Source organism: Neoarius graeffei, chromosome 15 (genome assembly GCF_027579695.1).
Source record: "Neoarius graeffei isolate fNeoGra1 chromosome 15, fNeoGra1.pri, whole genome shotgun sequence".
NCBI classification, from domain to species: domain Eukaryota; kingdom Metazoa; phylum Chordata; class Actinopteri; order Siluriformes; family Ariidae; genus Neoarius; species Neoarius graeffei.
This window is the reverse complement of record NC_083583.1, coordinates 15353541-15377141: the sequence shown is the minus strand read 5'-3', so window position 1 is coordinate 15377141 and position 23601 is coordinate 15353541. Positions and strand designations below refer to the sequence as shown.

The window sequence follows — 23601 nt, the reverse complement described above, 5'->3', positions numbered from 1 at the left end:
TTATAATTTGATTCTAAAAATTGGACTTCATTCGTTATAAGACTTAATGGCTGAAATGGCAAGAGCCTTAAAATTTTTTTTGTTTACTTCATTAGTAAACAAATAGTAAATTATTCCATGTTACTACTGTCCTTGGATAAAAGGAATACTTATAAACATTATTAGTTACACTAAGTTTTGGCGGAAAGGACGACTGTTTGGTAATCTGGTAGCTCTTATTATTTGATGCACCTCAGGAGGGGAACTGATGCCAACGTGTCCCATCAAAATACTGTAGAACATGCTTGCTTGGAAGAGGAGTCTACGATCTTCAAGGGAATCCCAGCCAAGACGTTCAATCAATGGTGAAATGTGACTGAAACCCGAATAATCGTTGAAAACAAATCTTGCAGCTCGGTGTTGGACCATTTCAATTGTTGGTAACCATTGTAGCTCATTTTAAGCAGCTAAGTGCCAGTACTTATATGGACCTGGACTTTCAGAATCATAAGCTACCGTACTTGTCTAAGAACTGTTTTTTTTTTTTTTTTTACCTTAAAGGAGATACGTAGAACCTTTATTTTTAAATAAATTTCAGTGGATAGTATCTCCACCCTTGACTCTTGTATGCTGCATAAATGGGAATAAAAATATATATATATTTTTGAGAGTTAAAATCGACCGCAAAGTCGGCATTCGAGTTGCCCCGCTGAGCCAGCCAGCGCTGAGTGCGTGACGTCACAGTGGTAACCGATTTTAAGGCCGAGGCCTTTGACAGCTATAGACCAACGTCATATAAATTAAAATTTATGGTGAAAGTAAGAAATAGCGTTACCGACTTGCTCAACTGATACTGATTTGACTTCATTGATTGTGGGTTGACTCTCATTAAAACAGGATGGGTGTTATAACTTATGCAACATACATGTACATGCATGCATTTTCACTGATAAAACATAAAAGGCTCATTAAATAATCAGATGAGCTGAGATAATCACATTCTGAAGCAAATTAAATAATCTTATACCGGTAACTTAAACACACAATACAAGTTACATGTATTAATCTAAATGCAGGTAAACGACGTGTTTTTGTTGTTTTGTATCCAAATGAGAGTCGGAGCTTACCCGTCTGTGTTCTCGCTTTTTGAAGGCTGATCTTGTGGCCGATTGTTTTGAAACAATCTGACTTTCAGTTGTTCGTTCAGTTCTCCGTTCATTCACTTCTTCCACATAAGGGCGAGATGGCAGCAATATCCAGTGAAGAAATCAGATGGTTGGTCCACTCATTCTCCATTTTCTCCATACTGAGTACTCCACCATTACTGCTCGGCTCAGGCAATTACTAAAACCCGGGACAGAACGGAACGTCACCGGTTTTAGCAACAACCCTGGAGAGGTCACTGCCTGAGCAATATGTCCCGTCCCGTTCCATCCTGGGTTTTAGGCAGCTGGGCCATAGAAGGTTCACGCTGCACGCTGCATGCTGCACACTACACGCGTGTAAAGAAAAGTGGACAAACGTAGCATGACTTGCTCTGGGCCATAGAACGGCGTTCACGTTGCACGCTGCACACTGCACACTTCACGCGTGAAGCGAGAAATGAACATGCACACTTTTTTCTAGGCGTGAAGATGGAAATTCCAGTCAATGCATGCGGTCACCGCCGCGCCAGCCAATCAGAACGGGTCTAGGGAGATAACGCTATGCTTTCAGGGGAAAACTTCAGAAAAAATATAATTGAATGGTATAATTGAAAAATAGTTCTTCATCGGGATTGTCAAGCAGATTATAGAATGTTCGGTGAAATTCACCACGGGTTTCTCTCAGAAGGAAGTGTTCTCGGCTCCAAATTCTGTTCCTTTTTCTCTTCCTCTGTCTCAGTAAAAGCAGAATGAGGCAATCGTCGTCATCCGAAGAGTCCATATTGTTGGTTACTCGGTCAAAGTAGAACAGACGCAACACGTGAACATCCAAGCATGAAGTTTAATGGCCCAGGGTCCGGTTCTTCACGTGAACGTGTAGCGTGTAGCGTGCAGCATGCAGCGTGCAGCGTGAACCTTCTATGGCCCAGCTGCCTTACCAACAACCCTTGGCTCACACCCCGGGAGAACTGGTGCAACTGAACTTACTTTCCTTACGCTCCTCAACAGATCAGAGGTCTCGTACGAGTCTTCAATAAAATGTGCAGAGGAGAGACCACTTCGTAGGTGCCCAATGTGCCCGTGAACTTCTCGCAAAACACATCCAAATCTTTGCAGTTTGAACATTCTTGGGCCATGAATGCAACGTAAATCCACCTTCTGTCGTGTTGCTGGCACATCTACGTGGCATGGTGATAAATTAGCTCAAAATGGAGGATCGAAGTTGCAGTCAGCTCTGTGTTTTAGTATAGCGGAAATGGCGATGAGCCCGATAGACGTTACGGATGTCAAGGTCATTCACTCAGACCACTATATGAACCATTTTAATTGTAAAAATTACTCTATTAGATTTATTGTTAATGCTTAAAACTATTCCTGTGCCATTCTTGAGGTCTCAAGGCATTTATAAACGAAAGTGAGGCCATGGCTCTGCGTATATGCTTTAATAAGGACCCCATTACCGGACCGGAAATTTTTGACAGACAAGTTACCTTATTAATTAAATATCCCCTTGTTACCCTATCAGTCCTCATTTGTGGCCAACTTTGTTGGCAATAATTCTTCAAGTATGAAATGAGGCACTAACTAAACTATTCAGGGTCTCTAAGATCACTTAATATTAGGATTGGCAACCTCTTCAAACTCGACCAAATAAGGTTGAAGTAAAAAATGGGGTGACTTAATAGTATAACAAGCTGGTATGTGCATGTGTTCAAATGAACAGCTAATTTGCAGGTGGGATGGTATTAGTTCTTCATGCAGAGCTAATGCTCACTTCACAAGTACTTACTGTACTTCAGTAATACTTGATCCATTCCATATAATCCACTTTGGTACCCTGACTGTCAAACAGCCCACATGGACCTCATACAGTATATCAAGAGAATCTAATGCAAAGATTTCCATGAAGTCTGAAGGCAATGATATTTCAATAATTCACTCAAACTGTAACAGAAACCTGATTTCCACCTTTCTGAGTTTTCCTTGATGACCTTGTCACCTCAAACTGCAGCTGAATGCAGGAAAAAATGAAACATTTGCAGCCGATTTGCCGCCTGTACTTTGCGCGGTGCTGTATACACGGGGTGCTTGTAAGAATTTAAAGGGTTTTGAATGCGTTTTGACAGAAACACATTTTGAAAGGAGGTTATTTCTAGCTCGCAAAACGTACAGACTGCATAAATAATGCATTATTTCTGATTGTTTGAAAAGATGTTGCTCTTTAGAGGTCTTTTCCAGGCAATATATATATTTTTAAAAAACCACGGCAATGTTTTGAAGGCTGATTCAGCTAAATTCTGCTTCGCCGATTGTGTTTCTACGTAAACCTGCACTGAGGCAATGCAAATGAGCTGCATGTCTGATCACCACTCCATCACCAGGGTTGTGTTCTATCATGTGCTGTCAAACAATACACAAACTGCTCTTGCAGAGATGTTAACACGGCCCATTCTATCCTACTATCCCTGTAAAATGAAAGGCATGCAGCCTTGATTTGATTTGCTGTGTGTGAAATATCCTCAGAATCATATTATGTCTGGGTCTTTGGTTTTTGCTCACCCTGGAGAGGTTCGCTGGGCTGAAACGACGTGTCGACGGCACTCAGGCTGCTGGTGGAGTTTCCTAGTAGATCAGGCAGGGACGAAGACACAGACACCACCGACGGCTTCCTCCTCCACTTCAGCACTGGAGTGAACTCATCTACAGCCACTGGGTACTCACCGGGGACGGGGAACTCCTGCTACACACACACAGGAGAATGTTCGTAACCTGAAACGGTGTTTCATTTTTGCCACTACAAGCTCATGAAACCACAGCAGCTCCATTATCAGTGGAGACTTTTTTTCAGAAAAATTATCATGATTACTAACTAACTTGTTCAGAAACTAACTTCTTGTTCCATGGATGTTCCACAACACTAAATGTAACTACACTACCGTTCAAAAGTTTGGGGTCACCCAGACAATTTTGTGTTTTCCATGAAAAGTCACACTTTTATTTACCACCATAAGTTGTAAAACGAATAAAAAATATAGTCAAGACATTTTTCTGGCCATTTTGAGCATTTAATCGACCCCACAAATGTGATGCTCCAGAAACTCAATCTGCTCAAAGGAAGGTCAGTTTTATAGCTTCTCTAAAGAGCTCAACTGTTTTCAGCTGTGCTAACATGATTGTACAAGGGTTTTCTAATCCTCCATTAGCCTTCTGAGGCAATGAGCAAACACATTGTACCATTAGAACACTGGAGTGAGAGTTGCTGGAAATGGGCCTCTATACACCTATGGAGATATTGCACCAAAAACCAGACATTTGCAGCTAGAATAGTCATTTACCACATTAGCAATGTATAGAGTGGATTTCTGATTAGTTTAAAGTCATCTTCATTGAAAAGAACAGTGCTTTTCTTTCAAAAATAAGGACATTTCAAAGTGACCCCAAACTTTTGAACGGTAGTGTATAAACAGATAAAAAGTATGACTTATAGTAATTAACAAAAAAAAGTAATCGTTGGCAATGTGTTGTGGTGTAAGAGGAATAAAACCCTCCAGGACGTGCTGTTATTGAAGAACAGTCAACTTTACACTGCTCTGCCGTTGATTACTTTCCCATCACAGCATGCCCTGTTGTGTGTGTGTGTTTATACCATAGACTGTAAAAATAACGAACAAAGCCTCTGTGACGTCACTCACAGGATTTCTGAAGAGCGAGTTTGAAGCTCAAATAAAGTGGTTACGGGCATCGCCATCTTGGCAGCGCCTGACTCCACCTAACGCCCAGCTAGTCCGTAAATGGAGAAAGGGGCAGGGATAGTGAAGCCTGGCTGCTGGAATCATACAGCTGAAACACGCCTACTAACCTCGAAGCTAACAAGCTAGCCAACAAGCTACTGGCTAAACTAAAAGAAGTTGTTCCATAAGACACAGACCATAACCTCAATGGCCTGTTTGCAAAAAAAAAAAAATCAAATCACCGGTTGTGTAACCATCCGATAAACATATCTGATCAAGGAGTGTCATTTTTTTCAATCTTAATAATTGTTAATAAAAGCAAAATTAACGATAATATGTTCCCCTGCTAGCTTAGATAATTAGCATTAGCTTGGTTAAAAGCTAGCGATATAGCTAGCTAGGAGTGGCTGAGGTCGATACCAGTTCCTGTTAGATGGTCAGTCTTTGACGGTCACATCGCACAGTGTATTTTATATGAAACAATTGACCAAACGTGTGATTTAGTTAAGAGATGTCTTTGTTGGTGAACAACTGTTGCTACGCGAATTTTCATGCTGATTGGATATTATTTCTATGTCAAACTCATCTCATCTCATTATCTCTAGCCGCTTTATCCTTCTACAGGGTCGCAGGCAAGCTGGAGCCTATCCCAGCTGACTACGGGCGAAAGGCGGGGTACACCCTGGACAAGTCGCCAGGTCATCACAGGGCCGACACATAGACACAGACAACCATTCACACTCACATTCACACCTACGCTCAATTTAGAGTCACCAGTTAACCTAACCTGCATGTCTTTGGACTGTGGGGGAAACCGGAGCACCCGGAGGAAACCCACGCGGACACGGGGAGAACATGCAAACTCCGCACAGAAAGGCCCTCACCGGCCCCGGGGCTCGAACCCAGGACCTTCTTGCTGTGAGGCGACAGCGCTAACCACTACACCACCGTGCCGCCTTCTATGTCAAACTCCAAAATGTAAATTTTTTTAGTTTCTCAAGCTGTCAAATTGTCAGTCTGAGCCTAATTTACTGAAGGAGAGACTCCATACGGCAAACTTCACACGGCAGTGACTACATCAAAAATATTGAAGGGTAAGTACAATCTCTCATCTCATCTCATTATCTCTAGCCACTTTACCCTTCTACAGGGTCGCAGCCAAGCTGGAGCCTATCCCAGCTGACTACGGGCGAAAGGCGGGGTACACCCTGGACAAGTCGCCAGGTCATCACAGGGCTTAAGTACAATCTAATAAAGCAAATTAAAGTAACTTACAGGTGTAGTAGTGTGTACAAGTTGTGTTTGCCTGGAAAAGCTCTTCGACAAAAACAAGCAAGGCTCCATAAATTATTTATTTTCTGAGGTAACTGCTGAGATGGGGTGGCACGGTGGTATAGTGGTTAGCGCTGTCGCCTCACAGCAAGAAGGTCCGGGTTCGAGCCCTGTGGCTGGCGAGGGCCTTTCTGTGCGGAGTTTGCATGTTCTCCCCGTGTCCGCGTGGGTTTCCTCCGGGTGCTCCGGTTTCCCCCACAGTCCAAAGACATGCAGGTTAGGTTAACTGGTGACTCTAAATTGACTGTAGGTGTGAATGTGAGTGTGAATGGTTGTCTGTGTCTATGTGTCAGCCCTGTGATGACCTGGCGACTTGTCCAGGGTGTACCCCGCCTTTCGCCCGTAGTCAGCTGGGATAGGCTCCAGCTTGCCTGTGACCCTGGAGAACAGGATAAAGTGGCTATGAGATGAGATGTATGGCTCAATATAATTTAAACTGTTGAATTATATAAAAATTCACCCCTCCCTGTAGCATTGTCATGAAGGAGGAAACTAACTATAGAGACCGAGACCGTTTTTTGTACCAGGCTGTAAACATGTTTGTTTTCACAGTCAAGTTAGACATTTTAACAGGGGGGGGGGGGTCTATGGGAAATGACTCACTTTTGGAGACAGCCTCAAGTGGCCGTTCGAGGAACTGCAGATTTTAGCATTTCCACATTGGCTTCACTTTTCAGGAGCAGAGGTTGCCGTTTGGTTTATACCTTACTCACTGGGATTTTAGCCGTCATCCTGCAGCCCTGACTGAGATTAGAAAGAAAAGCGAGGGAGCAGCGGTGCTGAGATGAAGGCTCACCAGAGATAAAGACGTCGGCTTGTCCATGTACTGCTTGAAGCTGAGGCTCTTCTTGCCATTGACCTTAATCACAAACGGTTACAGGCCAAACAAGCAAACCAGATGTTATTTACTGCACACCAGAAATCTTCACACTGAAGACAGGTTTAGTGTGTGTGTGCTGTCACCTGTAGGTGTGTGCAGATCTGCCTCAGTACGTCATACACACTGTCTCTGGACAGCAGAGACACAAAGACATACTGAGAGAGAGAGAAAGAAAGAGACAAAAACAGCATCAAAAAAACAACCCACACTCATATCAATCAAAACCACTCGCTCTTTATGAATCTCTCACCAAGTGCAAGCCTGAGGCTGAACAGATTAAAACTGTGGAGCTCAAATACCACTTTTTAACCAAACCACAAATCCTCCGTGCACGCTTTAAAAAACAGATCAAAACATGTTTTAATGTAACACAGAAATACAAATGCTTCCTCTTCTTTCTGTTGAATGTTTCCTGTTATTTTTAGTTTGAATGAAGTCTCTGTCCCCTTTTTATGACTCATATTTCTTTTTATTCTACATTTAGTTTTGTCATTTTATTTTTATGTTCACCTTGTGTTTTTTTTTTATTTGTACTTCATCTTTCGATTTTATTCTTATTTTATTTTGATCTTTATAATTTTAATTTATTTTCATTATTTTTTTTATTTCTTGACTGAAGAATAAGAAAATGAATACAAATAAAAATAAAACAATAAGAAAATAAATGCAGAAATAAAAAAAGAATAAAAATAAATAAAATTAGAAGAAAAGGCAGAAATAAAAATAAAAGAATAAGAAAATAAATAAAAACAAAAAAATAAAATAAATGCAGAAATAAAAATAAAACAGGAACATAAATGCAGAAATCAAACTAAAAAATAAAATAATAAAATAAATAACAAAATAATAGAATAGGAAAATAAATGCAGAAATAAAAAATAAAAGAATAAGAAAATAAAAAGAAATAAAAGTACAAATATAAGAATAAGAAAAGAAACGCTTTTCTTCATTGCTTTTCCTATTCCCGATTGTTTTATCTTTTTCCATATTGCTGGGTTTCAGTCACATGACTTTTCTTAGCGGTTTTACCGGAAGTGAAATAGCTGGTGGTCTAAACGGCTGCTGTAGTGCAAACAACGAGCGATAATTTATCAGAGTATGCTCGTAATCTAGAAGCCACTGCTGGCTTTAGATATATTCAGAAGATTGCTATGTGCAATGGAATCGACCCCTACAGTCTGGGAAAGAAGGATTTGTCATACGATCTCGAAAACTACCCTTCAGTCGAGTTCCCCGACATCTCGAACTATCTGGTGTTGCAGACGTCCTTCTACACCGCAAAACAGATGAAAGCGTGGAAGAGTATAGAGGCTTACAATTTTTTTGTATGTGGCTGGGTAAAGGACCTCGCTATCAAGTCGCTGCCCAATGAATCCTGTATTGTTTTTGCCTGTCTAAATATGTTTCTTTTTTTAAGTTTTTCGTTTGCGTCTTTACAATGACGTGCTGCAAGTTGAAGTGTAAACAAACAGTTGGCTTGATTCTCACTTGTGTTGGCTCTTATCTCTCAGCTAAATCATTCACAAAGATCATCAGAAACCCCTTTAAAGACCTGGATCTTAGTTCAACAAGACGGAGAAGTGATCACGGCGCATTGTAACTGTATGGCTGGGGAAGAATTTTGTCGCGACCTTCATGCATATGGACTTTATGAGGAGGAAACAAAGAAACAGCTGGGGACTTTAGCGCTTCGTGACTAAAAAAAAAAAGTTGCGTAAAATAACGACACATAGCAAGAAAAGTACTTGGAAAACGCTAAGGCCATAGCTGAGAGGGAGAGACAAACCTTTCACCAAGTGATCACTGCAAACTCGAGCATGCTTCGACTCGGCTCCCTTCGATTTCAGTCAGAGGTTCAAAAGCCACCTTTCTCGACGTCTTTTTGTGAAATCCTGTGTTCGTTCACCCTTTTTTATTAGTTCACGGAGAACCCTGAAGAAACTTTTATCAGTTTCATGGTTTGATCGATTCGAACAACCTAAGGCATTTTTCATGCGAGCAATGCACCTTCTTCATACAAACGCTTTGTCAACTGAGCTTTGGTAGACCACCAGCTAAAGTTTTGAATAACTAATGAGGCGGACGTGACGTCACGTGAAACCCAAGAATTTCTGCACACATGAATCCTGCTTTGTGCAGTGTGAATGTGGTAGCAGTTTGAATCGGGAGGGAAGGAGAGAATTTGCTTCCTCTGGTCATTATCTGGTCTTATTCGTTTACAGTTTTAATCTTTTTTATAGCTCTCCTATGCCAGCGTTCTGTTTCCACCACATTAGTTTTCTGTGTAAAATGACTTGGAAATTACTCATTATTTACTTGTTTGCAAATGGCTGTGTAGTGTAACAGGTAATCTACAAACACTGCTGTTAATTCTGCAGTGATCCTGAACAGACGGTCATTTCTGTTTGCAGATTTTATATATATATATATATATATATATATATATATATATATATATATATATATAAAAACAAATACTGATTCAGGACGACATCGTGGCCCAAAATGAGCCAACCAGTAAATCCTGAAATTAGTCTCCGTTATGAAATGACACTGAAAATAATTCAGATAATTGACCTGATTTAAATGTGTCATTCAGTTGAACGTGAATAAATGGAGTTGCGTTTGCATAGTTTGTTTTTGTACAGGCAAAATAATATGATAGAGTCCTGGAACAAAAGTGAAATTTGAGTCCTGGAATAAAAGTGAAATTTAATAAGCGCTCATCCGAGCTGGGGATGGAACCAGCCATTTTCCAGTCATTTACATGGAAGTAAATAATGAGCAGTTTTCAGGTTATTTTACACAGAAAAATAATGTGGGGGAAACAGAACACTGGCATAGGAGAGCTATTTTTTTTTTAAAAAGGGGGAAAAAAGAAAAAAAAGACAAACTGTATAAAAATAAGACCAGATAATGACCAATGTACACACAGAGGAAGCAGCCTGGCCCCTCAAGCCAAAACAACAACAACAACAACAACACACTCCATTATAAAATATAAATATATTTATTTTTAATTCAGCATTTATTTTCATATTCTTTTATTTATTTATTACTTTATTTTAATTTTACTATTCTTTTACTTTTTAAATTTCTTATTTTTCCTGCATTTATTTTCTTATTCTTTAATTTTCATTTTTTCCCTGTTCTGTTATTTTTATTTATTTATTATTGTATTTTTATTTCTGAACTTATTTTCCCATTCTTTCATTTTATTTTTTATTTGTTTTTTCTGCATTTATTTTCTTATTCTTTTATTTTTATTTACTGATTATTTTATTTTATTTCTGCATTTTTTTCCTATTCTTTTTTTTTATTATTCATTTTTGATTCAATAGGATTTGTTCTTTTTTTATGGCACTCCTGTGACTCCATATAAGTGCTCTACAAATAAAGTTTGTCGTTTTTATTATTGTTGCATGAAACCAATGTTGGGCAGCAACTTGACTACACCTTATTTTTATTGTTTTTCTGGATGTTAAAACTGCCATTGTTTATTGCTGCAATTGTCTTACTGATCATTTTCTCACTTCACTGTGCAAAATAATAAATTATGAAAAAAATCACAAAATTGTCTTTTGAAATGTGCAGATCTGAAAGCAGAGACTTATTTAAATGAACACACACACACACACACTCACCTTTTGACTGCTGTCTGTGGTGATGGCCAGGCCGTTTGGGACGAGGCCCGCTGTCTTGTGTTTCTTTACCAGTCGGACAGAAACTACAGGGATGCACACCTGCACACAGACAGACAGAATGAGAGAGAGAGAGTAAATATATGTACAAATATATGGCTCAGGTTCCAGGTTGTGTATTTGATGGAGGATTTCTGTGGAACTCCCACTCATCCTCACATCACATTATTCAGAAGAAAACCTCGGAACAGAAACGTTTACTTGTCGTGTGAAACCTGTTCATGGGTAAAGAGCTCGACATGCAGCACACAGAGGCGTCTCATATTTAACACAACAAGCAGCTCAGGCCCAGAGCCAGGATTAAAACTCTGCACAGCTCTCTGCCTACAGCATCAGAACGACTACAACACGAAAATCACTTCATTATCATCAGCTGCGACTCAGTGTGTGTGTGTAATATGTGATGATGATGATGATGAGGAGGAGGAGGTTTAACAGAGTTTCAGCTTCTGCTCACCTTTATGTCCTTCCCAAAGATTTTTGTGTAGAAACAGAGCCAGTTTCGGGAGATGTAGAGTCGGCCTTGTAGGAGGATATCTCGCAGCAGAGCGCAGGAGTACACTAACACACACACACACACACACACACACAGAGTGTAAGATATAATGAGAGAGGAAAGAGTGAGAGAGAATGAGAGAGAGAGAAAGAGAAACAGAGCAAGAGAGAGAATGACAGTCTGAGAGTGAGAGAATGAGAAAGAGAACGAGAGAGAGAAAGAGAACGAGTGTGTGTGTGTGTGTGTGTGTGTGTGTGTGTGTGTGTGTGTGTGTGTGTGTGTGTGTGTGTGTGTGTGTGTGTGTGTGAAAGAGAGGAAAGAGTTAGATAGAGAAAGAGGAAAGAGTGAGAATGAGAGAGAATGAGAAAGAGAAAGAAAGTGTGAGAGAGAGGAAAGAGTGAGAGAGTGAGAAACAGCAAGAGAGAGAATGAGAGAAAGAGAATGAGAGAGACAGAGAGAAAGAGAGAGAATGAAAGAGAGGAAATGACAGCGAGAGAGAGAATGAGACAGAGAGAGAGAATGAGAGAAAGAAACAGAGCGAGAGAGAATGAAAGAGAGAATGAGAGAGGAAAGAGTGAGAGAAGGAGAGAGAAAGAGAAACAGAATGAGAGAGAATGAGAGAACGACAGAGAGTGAGAGAGAATGAGTGAGAGAGAGGAAAGAGTGAGAGAGTGAGAAACAGCAAGAGAGAGAATGAGAGAATGAGAGAGATAGAGAGAAAGCGAGAGAATGAAAGAGAGGAAATGACAGCGAGAGAGAGAATGAGAGAGAGAGAGAGACAGAGAGAGAGAATGAGAGAGAGAAAGAAACAGAGCGAGAGAGAATGAGAGGAAAGAGTGAGAGAAGGAGAAAGAGAGAACGACAGAATGAGAGAAAGAGAATGAGAGTGTGTGAGAGAGAGGAAAGAGTGAGAAACAGCGAGAGAGACAGAGAGAGAGAGAAAGAAACAGAGCGAGAGAGAATGAAAGAGAGGAAATGACAGCGAGAGAGAGAATGAGAGAGAAAGAAACAGAGCGAGAGGGAGAATGAAAGAGAGAATGAGAGAGAGAGAGAGAGAGAGAGAGAGAGAGAGAGAATATTTGTTAAGAACATCTCTCTCTCCTGTAATGTTTGTACATATCTACATTTGTGCTTGTCATATTGAATTGAACTGCGAGGGAAACAGGACATGATGAAAATCAAAACAAGCAACATTTCAAAGAACCTCCTGAAGTGTGAAACGATCTGCCTGATTTCAAACCCTCAGATCTAATGCTCTGATCGAGTTACAGATTGATCTCCAGCTGAACGGCGTGGAGCTCCAGGCTACAGATCTTTTCCCACTGCAGTCACGACAAATATCGACCATGTGACCGTCACTTGTGTTTGTGTCGGCTTTCTGTATTTTCTAAAGCAGCTCTGTGTCTAAAAAAAGCAATAAAGTAAATCCAAACATGTTATAATGAGTCATGTATAAACTTTTCTAATCCTATTCAGTCTAACAGCATGTGTAGAAGCCTGGGAAACCCTTCATGCAATGACACTGAGGTTTCACCATTTAAAGGTCTGAGATTTAAAAGCCACGTTCTTCCCAAAAGAAAGAAAACAAGACGACGACCACATTTAAGGACACGACTGAAAGACGCCCCGCCTACTTCAACATCAGACATCTGATCACAAACTCAACCGCTTAGAAAAAACCCCAGGAGATCAGCAATTTCTAAAATATTCAAACGAGCCCATCTGATTGGATTGAAATACTCAAGCTGCCACATGACTGGCTGATCACATCATCAACAAAACATTTTTTTTTGCTTGTTTATTTTTCCAGAATTAATCTGCCGTCACATGTCCCCAGACCACCATGCACATTTATACACAACTGTCCAAGAAACTACACACTTTAGGGTCATTCTTGTTCAATTTTATAGTGTTTACTTTTTATTAATAAATAAAAACACATTTGATATTTCATTAAGAGAAATTCGGCGTACGGAAAAATAATAGCTGTAAAACCTAGTTAACATCTATAACACCATAAATATTATGATACACCACTAAAATACCAAAATCTAAATTATTATATGCTCACAATAAAAGAAAGTACAGTGAGTGCAAAAGTTTGCACCCCCCAGTGGATTTTTGGTGGAAATAAAGAAATCGTATATCTGTATTCTAGGATTTATGCACCGATAACTACATTTCTAAGAACGCAGCAACAGAGAAATAGTTTTGAAAAATATACATATATAAAACAATTCTGAAGTGATTTGAAGTATGTGACATCTGACATAACAGAAAAGTCAGGATAAATGGAGAGTATTACAATGACTGAGCTCATAAAGGACAGATAAAGGCTAAAGAAAGCATTTACTCTTTCGTTACTCTTGACTAAACTTTCTTTTAAATATATTTCTGTGAAACCGTACACACTGAATGCGATACACGGTGCTTTTCGTTTTGTTTTGTTTTATTTTTTAGGTATCAAACTTTCGCACTCACTCACACTGACCCAGAGGAAGGCATGAAGAGGAGCGAAGATAAAGAGTCAGGTTTCTCAGGATAAATAATAATATATGAAATGATGAAATACTCCTGGTTAAGGAGGGTTTAGGGATCTGAATATACATGCATGCACGCACACACACACACACACACACACACACACACACACATACTCAGACTCACCCTTCATGAGGTTCTCCTCCTTGGGGACGTTGTGGAAGAGTTTATGGTACTGTGAGTTGTACTTGCTGACGGTGTGGGACGAGGCCGAGGATGGAGGGAGAGAGATGAGCTCGTGCACACAGTTTCCCTGCAGCTTACTTTTCTCTCTCAGCGGCCGGGAGCTCTGCACCAAATTCAGCATGCTGACAACACTGACACTGACACCGACACACACACACACACAGTGTCTCACCGGCTCAGAGAGAGAGAGAGAGAGAGAGAGAAAGAGAGAGAGTATGTGTGTCACAAGTATCTCTTCTCTTCCAGGCTTCCTGAGATCCGTATCTGTTCCTGTGAACTGATCCTGCCTCCACTTACTCTGGTTTCACATGCACTTTACCGATTCTCTCTCTCTCTCTCTCTCTCTCTCTCTCTTTTCCTCACTAAGTCCTCCTTTCTCTTTTCATGTCTCTCGCTCTGTCTTTTTCGCCTCTCTTTATATTTTTCCTCTCTCTCCTTGTCTGCCCCTTTTTCTGTCTTTCTTACTAACTCTCTCTCTCTCTCTCTCTCTCTCTCTATTTCTCTTTCTTGCGACCTCTCTCTTTCTCGTGCTCTCTTTCTTTATCTCCCTCCCCCTTTCCTCTCACCTCAGTCTCTAACACACTCTCTCTCTCTCTCTCTCTGCTGCACATCAGTGGAAAAAGCTTGCAGTCTTGCACTAGCATGTGAACTCTTTACCACACTGGTGCTTCCTGCCTCACACAAACACACACCCCAGTGTTTCTCCAGATGTGCTGTGTGTGTTAATATTCGAGTTAATGTTTAACCACACTTTATTCACGTCACAGCTTTATGAGTGCTAGTTAAGGATTAAGGTCAACACACGCATCACACTTCTGACTGGAGGTCATGTGATTTCTAAGCCCCTTTGGCCTTGACCTACTGCTTCATTACTTCCTTCATGAACACTGCTGAACATTACACGACTGTCCAAGAGTGGATTATTATTTTTTTTTTTTTGAGCACACCATTTACTCTAAGAAGGGTTGAAATGAACGTTAATCTATCCCTTCGTTTAACCCCTTCAACTCCATGATCAAAGGTCGTCCAGTTCGTTTACCCAGTTCCATTAAAGTGATATAGAATATAAGAAAGAGGTAAAGGTCAGAACACTGTCCTCCCACCATCATGAAATGTACGACTATAGAAGAGATACTTTCTTGTGCTTTCTTCACCCAAACTCCTGACATCAGTGAACTTTCCTAAACTTATCTTAATCACATATGCAGAGTTTATTCAGTGATTTAATCTTAAAACACAGAACTCAGCAACTACTATGAATTATTCAGGAACTGCAGTGAGACTAATAGGGATGGTGTAGCTACAAGAACGAGGGATGCAAAAACAGGGCCAGCGACGGCTCTTTGGAGTCTATTTAATTGCATACTGTGGTAGTTATTTATTTATTTTTATACCATAGTGCACCTGAATGCTCGAATCTGATTGGTCAGAAGGGGTGCAATTATTCCTGACATAATTGTATTTTTTTTTAGCCTATAAAAGATTATTACTCACCACTAAGCATTGTCTTATTCTGATTCATAGAGTAGGAAAGCCTAATTATTATACTCACTGAGCCTCTGGTGCACTTCTTGACGTCCTCACAGGGCAGCTCATCAAACACATGCACCCTGATATAAGAGGAGAGAGTTCGAGAAGGTTCAAGAATATGAGGTGTTATAAACATGTTGGGTCTCCCGGCTCAGTAAAATGTCCAACTGTAGTAAGACAAAGTGACTAGATTGGAATAATAATAATAATACATTTTATTTATACAGTATAACACTTTTCATACAGAGACTGCAGCTCAAAGTGCTTTACATTAAAAGACGAGACAACAAATATAAAGTGGACAGAATGATAAAATCTTTAAAAGACAACACTGACACAAGCACTCTGAGAGCAAAATATCGCCCGCTGGCAACTCGACCATAAGTCTGGTAAAATGCGACTAAATTGAACGAAATTGCAATATGTGTATTACCGACATATAACAAAGAATCCTGTCAAGTTTTGTGAAATTCCTCCAAAAACTGTGAGAGGAGTTGATTTCAGAAGGTGAGCACCCTTCCTGGGACGGACAGACGGACATCGCCACGACAAAATCCTCCTTTGGGCCTTTCGGCCAGCAGGGAATAATAAAAATTGTGAGGGAAATTGATTTCAGAAAGCAAGCACACCTTGATGAAATTGCCAAAGTACAAGTTTGTTAATAATCAAGGGCATAACTCTGGTAAAATTTGCCCAAATTAAACGAAATTTCAATCTGCGTATAACTGTGATATAACAAAGCCTTTTGCCAAGTTTTGTGAAATTCCTCCACAAATTGTGAGAGGAGTTGATTTCAGAAGAACGTACACCCTCATGAAATTGTCAAAGTACAAGTTATTTAATCAAGGGTCAAAACTCTGGGAAAATTTTCACAAACGAAATTAAATCGCAATATGCGTATTACTGTCATATAACAAGGCCTTTTGCCGAGCTTTGAGAAATTCATTCAAAAATTGTGAGAGGAGTTGATGTCGGAAGGCGAGCACACCTTCACGAAATTGAGAAAGTACAAGGTTGTTAATCAAGGGCCATGACTCTGGTAAAATGCAACCGAACTGAACAAAATTATAATACGTGTACTACCGACATATAACAAGGCCTCTTGCCAAGTTTGGTGAAAATCCTCCAAAAATTGTGAGAGGAGTTGATTTCAGAAGGAAAACACTCTCATGAAATTGTCAAAGTATAATTTTGTTAATCAAGGGCTGTAACTCTAGTAAAATGTGACTGAATTGAACAAAATTACAATTTGCGTATTACCAACATATAACAAAGAATCCTGCCAAGTTTCGTGAAAATCCTCCAAAAATTGTGAGAGGAGTTGATTTCAGAAGGAAAACACTCTCATGAAATTGTCAAAGTATAATTTTGTTAATCAAGGGCTGTAACTCTAGTAAAATGTGACTGAATTGAACGAAATTACAATTTGCGTATTACCAACATATAACAAAGAATCCTGCCAAGTTTCGTGAAAATCCTCCAAAAATTGTGAGAGGAGTTGATTTCAGAAGGAAAACACTCTCATGAAATTGTCAAAGTATAATTTTGTTAATCAAGGGCTGTAACTCTAGTAAAATGTGACTGAATTGAACGAAATTACAATTTGCGTATTACCAACATATAACAAAGAATCCTGCCAAGTTTCGTGAAAATCCTCCAAAAATTGTGAGAGGAGTTGATTTCAGAAGGTGAGCACCCTTCCCAGGACGGACAGACAGACGGATGGAAATCGCCATGACATAATCCCCCTTTGGGCCTTTTGCCCAGTAGGGGTTAAAAATGGAAGGAAAGAAAAAAGTAATTATTACAGTGAAAAAATAAAAATAAGATTAAATGGTATAGAAACAATTAGCTGTATGCTAAATTAAAAAGGAATGGGTTTAGCTGACATTTAAAGATATTTACGGAGTCTGCCTTCCTGACACTTTTTGGGAAAGTATTCCACAATTTGGATGCATAGTGGACAAAGGCTGCTTCTGCGATTTTGTTTCGGGGGATTATTGGAACATTTAGTAAACCAGCTATGGAGGACCGAAGGGTTCGTGTTGGGACATAAAATAACAAAGACTGGGGCTGTGTCCGAAATCACTCACTCATTCACGACTCACTGTATAGGGAATTCTATATAGAGGACTATATAATGAGCTCATTGGTAAAACGAAAAAAACAACAACCCCGCTTTCGGACACTACTCCGCCGAGCCGTTATTTACGTCATTACTGTTGCACAATTAAAACGTGCCAGATCAGTCAGCTGGTGGGTTTTCAAACTAATAAATACACGCATCTATTTTTGTGAGAAATACATATTATACTGAGTGTATTTCCCACATTAATAAATACAAAGTACTTTGTGTCTGCTGCATCTTTCAGTTCTTTTAAATCAAGGCTGAATACTTTCTTCTTTGCTGCTGCCTTTTATTAAATCAAATTTGCGGTTTGTGATTAATTCCTCGCTCTGAACTGTAACTTTTATTCTTGTATTTTATCTGTCTTTTTCCATTTTGGATTTATTGCTTGGTTAGTGACCATTGGTTGTACACTACTTTTCATGATGCATTGTGGGATACTTTGAGTGCACCATAGGGTGTAAATAATACACGATACATTTGGAAAGCACTACAAAATGGTGAACTCACTATATAGTGAGTGATTTTGGACACAGGGTGAGTGAGGTAAGAGGGTGCTAAGCCATTTAGAACTTTACAGACAAGTAGAAGGACTTTAGAATTAATTCTAAAAGATACAGAATTAGAAGTCCAGTCATTGTGAGGTCCGGTAATCATACAAGATCTGCTGAACGATATTAAAGGGGCAGTTTGTAATTTTTAGAGCCTTCTGCTGCCTGTGAGGTGAACACAATTGCTAGGAAAATGTTAAAGGTGACATATTACACCCCTTTTCCACAAGTGGACACAGTTCCTTGAAATCTTAATGAAATATCTGTGACATGGTTTGATCAAAATGCCACAAGTATAAAACACCACAGCTCCCTTCAAACCCTGTCTAAACAGCCCTGTTCAAAACGGCCGATTTGAGGAACGGCCTGTTCCTTTAAGGCTACATCCACACGACAACGGCAACGAGATTTTTTTTTTTAAAATATCGCGTCCACATGGGCAACGGATCAGTAAAATATCAGGTTCATATGGCAACGCAACGCTTGCTGAAAACGATGCAAGACACATGCCACACCTCTATGTGCGCTGTAAGACGGTCCCATCGGAGACACCAGAACAATAGAAGTAGACGCATGCGCATAAACCCCTTCTTCTGTAGCATCAGCCACAAAGTTTTGATTATTAATCAGTAGCGTAAAACGAAAGACGCGGAAAGAGGAATGAATGGGGGTAGATGGAAGCCGGTACGCCAACATTCTGATATCCTCCAGAATTCTTTAATGGTGCGGAATAAATTGAATGCTACACGTTGATGGATTACTTTGTTCTTCTACGCCCTTTTTGAGGAATGTACTGCCGCACTTAAACCAACATCTGAAGAGGTGAGATCGCTCCTTTTTTTTTTCCTATTTTTGCTGGCGGGATTGTTTTTGTTTTTGGAAAGCGCACGGGCGGTGCGCGGTTTGGTTATACTCAGTACTTCCGCAGTCTTTGGACTAAAGACTCTGCCCTAAGGGCTATTCTCTCACTCTCTCTCTCTCTCTTTCTGCACCATTACACAATAAATATTCACAGTGAAAATATTTTGTAAGCACGTTTCATGAACCAAGTTATAGGATTTGTTGACAACTCACATCGAATTCGTTACACTTCTACCCGGCGTGAAGCACTGACAGTCATGTGGTTGTGACATCATCGTAAACAAATCCGTTCTACTCATCCAGACGACTTCGCAATGGGGCCGTTGCCAGATTTTTCCACTCTGGAACCCGTTATCAAAAGATTTCGTTTTGGGGCACCCAAAACGCCGGTGCCGTGTGGATGCCAGGCCGAAACGATAAACAATTTTATCAGATTCACCTGAATCTGTTGCCGTGTGGAGAGGGCCTAAATGATAATGAGCCAATGCTCACCTGACCCACCTCTTCTTCTAGACAATTAGGGAGCACTTTCCTCATGAATTTTCATTCACAAACCATGAGTGGAGATACTCAGATGAGGGGATGGGACTATTCTAATGAGCTCCACTTGTGACATAGTAAGAGGAGCCGAATTACTGGATTTCACGTGATGTCACATCCGCCTCATTAGTTATTCAAAACTTTAGCTGGTGGTCTACCAAAGCTCAGTTGACAAAGCGTTTGTACGAAGAAGGTGCATTGCTGGCATGAAAAACGCCTTATACTTGCGTTGTTTTAGGTTGTTCGAATCAATCAAACCATGAAACTGATAAAAGTTTCTTCAGGGTTCCCCGTGAACTAATAAAAAAGGGTGAACGAACACAGGATTTCACAAAAAGACGTCGAGAAAGGTGGCTTTTGAACCTCTGACTGAAACCGAAGGTAGCCGAGTCGAAGCATACTCGAGTTTGCAGTGATCACTTGGTGAAAGGTTTGTATTTCCCTCTCAGCTATGTCCTTAGTGTTTTCCAAGTACAGGTAGTCGTCGACTTACGACCTATGCAACTTACGACCGATCGACTTTACGACCGTCTGCTTACGACTGGCGAGTGTTTCCCAGCTGAGCGTACGACAGTTTCCGCCCCAGCTCTCGGCATCGCCCAGCATCCAGTCTCTCGCCACGCACGCTGCTCAGTGTGAGCAGTATCCCGGTACAGTAAACTTCTCCCGTGTCCGTTTGAAGCAATGGACCCAAACATAGAACGATTTGCAAGGATTGAACAGATGGTACATGACGTGCTTCGTCCACATCATGAAATTTATGAGGAGAAAAAGAAACAAACAATTCAGACGAGGCTTACCATGTTTATGAAAAGAGCAAATCCTCCCGCCAGCCTGAGCGCTGCAACAGCTGATGATGATGTAGATGACCCACAGCCAAGCACCAGTGATGCCAGCGGTCACTAAGTTTTGTATTTTGCTATGTTTTACATTTGTATTTTGGTATGTTTCAAACTAAAATGTTTTCTATTTTTCACACCTGTATTTTGTATTTTTTGTTTTGCACATATTAAATGAATTGTACTGTACACAGTGTAGTATGCAGTGTTTGACTTAAACCAAATAATGAGCCAAGGTAATGAAATAAGAAAATGTTGATAAAATAAGACTTTAAGATGATTACAATATCATTACACATCACAATATACTGACGTTCATTTAACACAGGCCAACTTACGACCAGATCGGTTTACGACCAGTCAGTCGTAACCAAACGCAGTCGTAAGTCGACGACTACCTGTACTTTTCTTGCTATGTGCTGTTATTTTACGCTACTTTTTTTTTAGTCACGAAGCGCTAAAGTCCCCAGCTGTTCCTTTGTTTCCTCCTCACAAAGTCCATATGCATGAAGGTCGCGACAAAATTCTTCCCCAGCCATACAGTTACAATGCGCCGTGATCACTTCTCCGTCTTGTTTAACTAAGATCCAGGTCTTTAACACTCTGAGGTCCTGGGCCTGTCAGACACTCTGTGGCAGTCTGATAAACCTTGACATTTTTAAGTATTTCATCTAACTAAAACATCTATGTAAAAGTGACACACATGGTTATATTCTGGACACCCTCAGCAATAATAATATGAGAGTAAAGTGAATGTAATTAAAATTGTTTTTATTTAAATTAAGTGCAAACACAACCTTACAAAACTATTTTCAGAGTCTTCAAACCTTGTAAAAAAACACACTATAAATATATCTGCACAAGACTTTTGAAGTCTGAACCTTGTAAACATAGGTGTTGGCTACATAAAAGTAAGAACGGCATTCAGAAACGTTATATAGTTTCAATACTAATTGTAGAAACTTCAGACTACCTATGTTTTCTCCAAAGCCAGTTGCCCTTTCAAATGAATATTGATGAGGTAGGTGTAATTCACCTGTAATCCTCCCTCCTCCCTGCCACTGTCAATAGTCCATTTGTCAAAGACAAAGACTCTGGCCCTGGCTCCTGTACCTCCCTACCCCCACACCTCTCTGCTTGGAAAGTTACTGCAAAGAAAAGAAGCCCTAAAAGCCAAAGCTATCACAGTCACAGATTCACATATTCTGGCTTCTTCTAAATCTGATAATAAAGATACTCTCTTCAACTGTAAGATACTCAATAAAATGTTCAATAGCTAATGATCATCCCTCAATACTCAATAAAATGTTCAATAGCTAATGATCATCAACAAAGATCACTCCAAGACCAAGGCGTGTAATAGTCGGCGAGGTCACAAAGGACCCCAGGGTAACTTCTAAGCAACTGAAGGCCTCTCTCACATTGGCTAATGTTAATGTTCATGAGTCCACCATCAGGAGAACACTGAACAACAATGGTTTGCATGGCAGGGTTGCAAGGAGAAAGCCACTGCTCCTCAAAAGAACATTGCTGCTCATCTGCAGTTTGCTAAAGATCACGTGGACAAGTCAGGAGGCTATTGGAAAAATGTTTTGTGGACGGATGAGACCAAAGTAGAACTTTATGGTTTAAATGAGAAGCGTTATGTTTGGAGAAAGGAAAACATTGCATTCCAGCATAAGAAACTTATCCCATCTGTGAAACATGGTGGTGGTAGTATCATGGTTTGGGCCTGTTTTGCTGCATCTGGGCCAGGACGGCTTGCCATCATTGATGGAACAATGAATTCTGAATTATACCAGCGAATTCTAAAGGAGAATGTCAGGGCATCTGTCCATGAACTGAATCTCAAGAGAAGGTGGGTCATGCAGCAAGACAACGACCCTAAGCACACAAGTTGTTCTACCAAAGAATGGTTAAAGAAGAATAAAGTTAATGTTTTGGAATGGCCAACTCAAAGTCCTGACCTTAATCCAATCGAAACGTTGTGGAAGGACCTGAAGTGAGCAGTTCACATGAGGAAACCCACCAACATCCCAGAGTTGAAGCTGTTCTGTACGGAGGAACGGGCTAAAATCCCTCCAAGCCGGTGTGCAGGACTGATCAACAGTTACCAGAAACACTTAGTTGCAGTTATTGCTGCACAAGGGGGTCACACCAGATACTGAAAGCAAAGGTTCACATACTTTTGCCACTCACAGATATGTAATATTGGATCATTTTTCTCAATAAATAAATGACCAAGTATAATATTTTTGTCTCATTTGTTTAACTGGGTTCTCTTTATCTACTTTTAGGACTTGTGTGAAAATCTGATGTTTTAGGTCATATTTATGCAGAAATATAGAAAATTCTAAATGGTTCACAAACTTTCAAGCACCACTGTACATCTAAAGTGATTCTAGATTACAAGCATACTCTAATAAGTTATCACTAGTTGTTTGCACTATAGCAGCTGTTTAGACCAACAACTATTTCCGGTAAAACCGCTAAGAAAAGCCACGTGACTGAAACCCAGCAATATGGACAACTTGCTGAAGCTCATGATTTCTGAAATAGAAACTGACGGTGTCTTATTTCAGAGACTGTAGGTTAGGAGGCACTCCAGATGCCCAGATGTATATGCACAATCACTGAAAAAGTGAGTTTTTCATAATATGTTGCCTTTAAAGAGAAATTACATTACATTATTTATATTTTTACTTCATCTTTCAGTTTTACTCTTATTTTATTTTGCTCTTTATGATTTAAATTTGTTTTATTAATATATTTTTTCTATTTCTTGATTGAAGAATAAGAAAATGAATAGAAATAAAAATAAAACAAGAAAAATGCAGAAATAACAATAAAAATAAAAGAATAAAAATAAAAAGAAAGGAAAATGAATAAAAATAGGAACATAAATGCAGAAATAAAAATAAATAACATTACATGCATTTAGCAGACACTTGCTTGAGGGCACTTCAGCCATTGCTGCTCAACCAGGGAATTGAACCAATGACCTTTGTGTCCCAAAGCCACTTCTTTAACCATTAGGCCATGGCTTCCCTACAGAATACATGCCACAAATTGGAAATGTGGGTAAAGTCATGTGGGTAATTGCCTATTGTGACTATAATGTAAAAGTAAACTTAGCCCAAGAGATCTGGTGATTGTAAGGA

General features: G+C 39.9%; 1 protein-coding gene across 5 annotated transcripts in view; it reads right to left on the bottom strand.

Annotated features, from left to right (window-relative positions):
- gramd2aa (GRAM domain containing 2Aa) overlaps nt 1-23601 on the bottom strand; it is a 90009-nt gene that overhangs the window by 16732 nt on the left and 49676 nt on the right. For 3 of the 5 annotated variants that reach the window (XM_060940898.1, XM_060940900.1, XM_060940899.1), the window contains exons 3-9: nt 15544-15601; nt 13932-14128; nt 11226-11329; nt 10712-10810; nt 7151-7222; nt 6984-7046; nt 3684-3864 (exon numbers count right to left, since the gene is read on the bottom strand). In XM_060940898.1, coding sequence (XP_060796881.1) covers nt 3684-3864; nt 6984-7046; nt 7151-7222; nt 10712-10810; nt 11226-11329; nt 13932-14128; nt 15544-15601 — 774 coding nt within the window. The remainder of the gene's footprint in view (nt 1-3683; nt 3865-6983; nt 7047-7150; nt 7223-10711; nt 10811-11225; nt 11330-13931; nt 14129-15543; nt 15602-23601) is intronic. The other 2 variants (XM_060940902.1, XM_060940901.1) reach the window with 2 other exon arrangements.